The sequence below is a fragment of the Echinops telfairi genome, unplaced genomic scaffold, assembly GCF_000313985.2.
Source record: "Echinops telfairi isolate 266 unplaced genomic scaffold, ASM31398v2 ScPeMD7_7420;HRSCAF=8458, whole genome shotgun sequence".
Taxonomy (NCBI): domain Eukaryota; kingdom Metazoa; phylum Chordata; class Mammalia; order Afrosoricida; family Tenrecidae; genus Echinops; species Echinops telfairi.
The window spans coordinates 31,501,729-31,506,217 of NW_022111320.1; the positions used below are offsets into that span (position 1 = coordinate 31,501,729).

At 35.4% G+C, this 4,489-nt stretch overlaps 1 protein-coding gene across 1 annotated transcript in view; it reads left to right on the forward strand.

Moving 5' to 3' along the window:
* SLC4A7 (solute carrier family 4 member 7) overlaps positions 1-4,489 on the forward strand; it is a 75,366-nt gene that overhangs the window by 30,035 nt on the left and 40,842 nt on the right. Inside the window, exon 9 of the mRNA XM_045297684.1 lies at positions 1,041-1,187. Within this exon, the coding sequence (XP_045153619.1) occupies positions 1,041-1,187 (147 nt within the window). The remainder of the gene's footprint in view (positions 1-1,040; positions 1,188-4,489) is intronic.

A 4,489-nucleotide genomic window follows, 5' to 3' on the forward strand; every position in this document is an offset into this window, starting at 1 on the left:
AAGACCATCGGAAAACACATATTTCCGATGGTCTTAGGAACCGAGACACCGCTCCTCCAGGCGGGTCTGCCCACATGCAGATACGCCCACATACGAGTACTTGGCATGAAGACTTACCCATGCTACACCATGCTTCAAGACAACATTTCATTTATTTGTCATTAGAAATAAATATTTCACAATATATAATGACATACTGTTTTTGTGATAATCACTATGTTTTAATTATGTTCGATTTGCAACAATGAAAATCTATCCTGCATAGCAGATATTTACATTACGATTCATAACAGTAGAAAAATTACACCTATGAAGTAGCAATGAAAATAATTTGATGGTTGGGGGTCACCACAATATGAGGAACTGTATTAAGGGGTCACGGCATGAGGAAGCTTGAGAACCACTGTGTGACCTCCTCTGAGAGACCATCCCTGTCACTTGCTTTGCGTTCATCAGAGCATTTATCTTCTCGACAATTACTTATGGAATTACTTGTTGTCACTCTCCCTACTCCCATCCCCCAGAAAGTGAAAGATTCTTACATGCCAGGGGTTCTTGCCTTTCTTGTCATCTTCTTTGCATTATCCAGAGTGTTTAGATTGTTTTTTTAGCAAATAGGGGATCAAATGAAATAAATTATTTAAGTAAAATGATTTGCATGTTAGTGGTCATTCCCTTAGAATGTATGACATTAAAGGTCTTAGACATAGAATGACATGACTTAGTATTATTGAATTCAATAAAGAATTATTGAATTTTTTCATGTACAAATAAATTGTCCTGACCCATGACTATTTCTTTGTGTGTGGTTGTTATGATTAATTCATTTGATAATATTAATGGTCAAAAAAGAGTTACCTTTTGTATTGTTAACCTGGGATAGGTTGGAAACTTGTCTGGAATGAACGTTTAAACAATTGCCTTCAGTTTGGATATATTTGTGGATTTTAAAGTGGGATTACTATGGCTACAATATTCTTTCAGCATTTAAATCATATTACATGGTATATTATTCCTCTTATTTTATGAATTTTGTTTAGATTTTTCATGATGTTGCCTATAAAGCAAAAGACAGAAATGACCTCTTATCTGGAATTGATGAATTTTTAGACCAAGTAACTGTCCTCCCCCCAGGGGAGTGGGATCCTTCCATCCGCATAGAGCCACCCAAAAGTGTTCCTTCTCAGGTAAGCGTCCACCTACCTCATTTTTTCCTCGGGTTACCTATTTTTCACTTTTAAATTTAAAAAATGGGTTGTACATTTTTTGATTCTGATATTAAAATGATATGAAGAGGAACATTCAGAGAAGTTTCTGCCCTTCTTGGTCTCCTTTCCCGTTTCACTCCCTGCCTACTTTCTGTGTTTCTGCAGTTTTTATGACAAGGTTTTGTCCTGATGCTTAGGCAGTATGAGGCAGTGAGCATTGAGTCTTATTTTTACTTCCTCAAAAGTTATGCTTTGCATGTAGCATATAGGCCAGAAATAGAATTATAATAAGTTATAGAACTATCCCTTAACTTTTTGCCCTAGATGTGTTGAGTCCCATGTGTGGCTGGCACACAGTTTACTGTACTCCTGGCCTCAGGTGGTTGTCCTTTGCTGTGACAAACCATGGCTGCTATGTATAGCCATTTTTGCCTGCGCAGATGTATCTATTAAATAAATTGCCAGAATTTCTAAGGTTATGGTATAAAGGGTAAGTTTTTTAGTAATTTTAGTAGACACTACCAAATTTCTCTGTAGAGAGTTGAACTGTCTTAGACTCCTGCGATGACTTCATGTAGGAAAAAGTACCTGTGTTCCTACAGCCTCACGAATGTAGTTTTTTGTCTGCTTGATAGGAATATGTCCTACTATATGAAGTATTTTAATGTAGTTTTAATTGGCATTTCTGTCATTAGTGAGATTTAGTCATCCTGAATGGCTCGTTATCCTGTGCGTCCCCACCGCCCCCTATTGTTTTCTTTCTTTCTTTTTGTACCATTGTAATCTTTCATTGATGCTTATCTTGGGTTAATATGTGGCGTAGCATTCAACCTCATCTCTTTTTTTGAGTTGTTGCCTGGTTTTCCCTGTTGAACAATTCATCTTTCTCTTTGTGGCCGTCACTGGTGCCTTTTACTTGATGTTCATATGCTTTCGGATCTGTTTTTCAAATTTCTTTCCATTTCCACTGGTCAATTCAGAGACCAATTACGTACTCTTACCTCCCTCTTACTGTTTGTTTGTTTTTTTAAGTTTCCTTGGCTATCTTTGCATGTTTCATTTTCTACGGAAGCTTTATAATTAGATTTCCATTTCTTGAAACAAAACCTGATTGTTTTTGTTGCTGATATGGCAAATAAGTTTCTAAATGTAGTGAGGGATACTTTTTGTGACCTTGAATATTTCTGTTCAACAACATGGTCTGTCTCCATTTCAAGTTAATTTTGGTGTTCTTAAGGAATGTCGATAGTTTTCCTCATCTACACTTTACAGTCCTTCTGGGCAAGTGAATTCATAAGCGCTTTATTATTTCTATTGTAAATGAGGTGCTGTTCCATAATGTCATTGTTGCTTTTATATATACGAAGTTATTTGTCATGCATATTATTTTTCTTCTTGATCTTTTCTTAGGTTTTTTTAATTTTTATATTTTTACTTAGTTCTTTAATGTATGCAGTGGTTTGTCAGTTATGTCATCTATAATTCACATTTTAGCCTGCCTTTCCAATTTTTATACTTCTAATATTTTTTCCTGTTGTCTAATTGTATTGGCTGAAATCTGATATATGTTAAGAGTGGGCAATTCTTACCATATTTCTGATTATAGTCAGTGTGTCTAGTATTCTCCTAATAGTCTATTTATATTGAGGCCAACATACATATTATGTCATGTTAAGAAAGCATCATAAATTTCTGCTTGATTGAAATTGTTAATAGAGTGGATTTTGAATTTTATCAAATGCCTTTTCAGCATTTCTGGAGATGATTGTACAAAATTTTTATCAATTATTATGATTAATCATAATACATAATTAAATATGCAAATACTCTAGCATTCTTGGCGTGAAGCCAACTTGAACTCCAAAATGCTGGTGTTCTATGTCTTATGCACCTACCTACTACCTACTCCTCACTGTCGATTGCCTTATTCAACGTCTCACATCTGTAAAGATAGTAAAAAAGTTACTATCTGACTATCATGTACACTACATACATGTTTGGCCTTGACAGACACTGAGTTGTGAGACGAGAGTAATGCTTGACTGTGTTTATTCGTTTTATGTGTCAAGGTTTCTGGGACTTGAGTCGCAGGAGTGAAATTTGACACTTAGTGATTTAATCACTTTCCATTTTGTATTCTAATGTGTTTATTTTGCATTTTTTGCAAAATGCTGTGTTTTTGTTTGTTTGTTTTTCCTAACATGCTGGTCTTTAGAACCTTACTATGCCGATAAGTGAGGAGGGGCATACTTTATTTGGGTACTTTGGATCGTTGGGAGAATGAGTTATGGGTTTTGTAATTGTCTTCATCCTTTGGTATTATCACTAAAGTTATTTTATACAGGGAAACATTGTAATTTCCCCTCCTTCTGTGTTCTTCAATAGCTTGGGATACTTTGGTTTTAAAAATTTGGAAGAATTCCTTTGTAAAATTGTCTGAACGTGGCTCTTCTAGACTTCAACAGCTTTCTCATTTATTCTGTGGAAATTGGATTGTGTAAGCTTTACCTTTTCTAGGGTCAGCTTTGGTACATTGTGTTTTTCTAAAATATTATTTACTTTCTACATTAGCAGATAGCCAGAGGAAGTATAGTCTCATATAAATACACACTAAATTTATTGTCTAACATGAATCCCAACTCAGAGGAGCTCCACGAGACAGTGAACTTCACGTCTTTTCCAAGGCAGCAGAGTTCTGTGGAAGCAGGTGCCTACATGTTTCTCCCAGGGAGTGGCTGCTGGGTTGGAACCACCACTCCTTTGCTTCACAGTCCAGAGCCCTGGCCCACTGTCAGGTGCACGGTCAGGGCTCCTTTCCTACATGCACCCTCCCTGCCCCTTTTCTATATTCAGATCTGTGTTTCTGAACTTCCCCTAGTTTTTGACATCGTTTCCTTTTTCATCTTATTTTCTCTAACAATTAATAATCGTTTTCAAACAGTGCAGCTTTATATTTCTTTTAGTTTTTTTTCCCCATTAATATTTTAAATTTTCAACTTTGATTCTTCTTTTAGCTGTTTTCATTTCTTTCCCTCATTCTTTCAGAAATTAGGTTTTGTTTCTATAATTTCCTGAGTCAGAGCATAATTTATTTCTTTTTATCCATATGTATTTTTTAATTTAAGTGCAGTTGCTCTACTTGTGATGGGTAATGTTTTTCGTTGTTGTTTGTTTTTTTTTAATCATTTTATGAGGGGTTCATACAACTCTTATCACAATCCATACATACATCAATTGTGTAAAGCACATTTGTACATTCATTGCCCTCATCATTCTCAAAA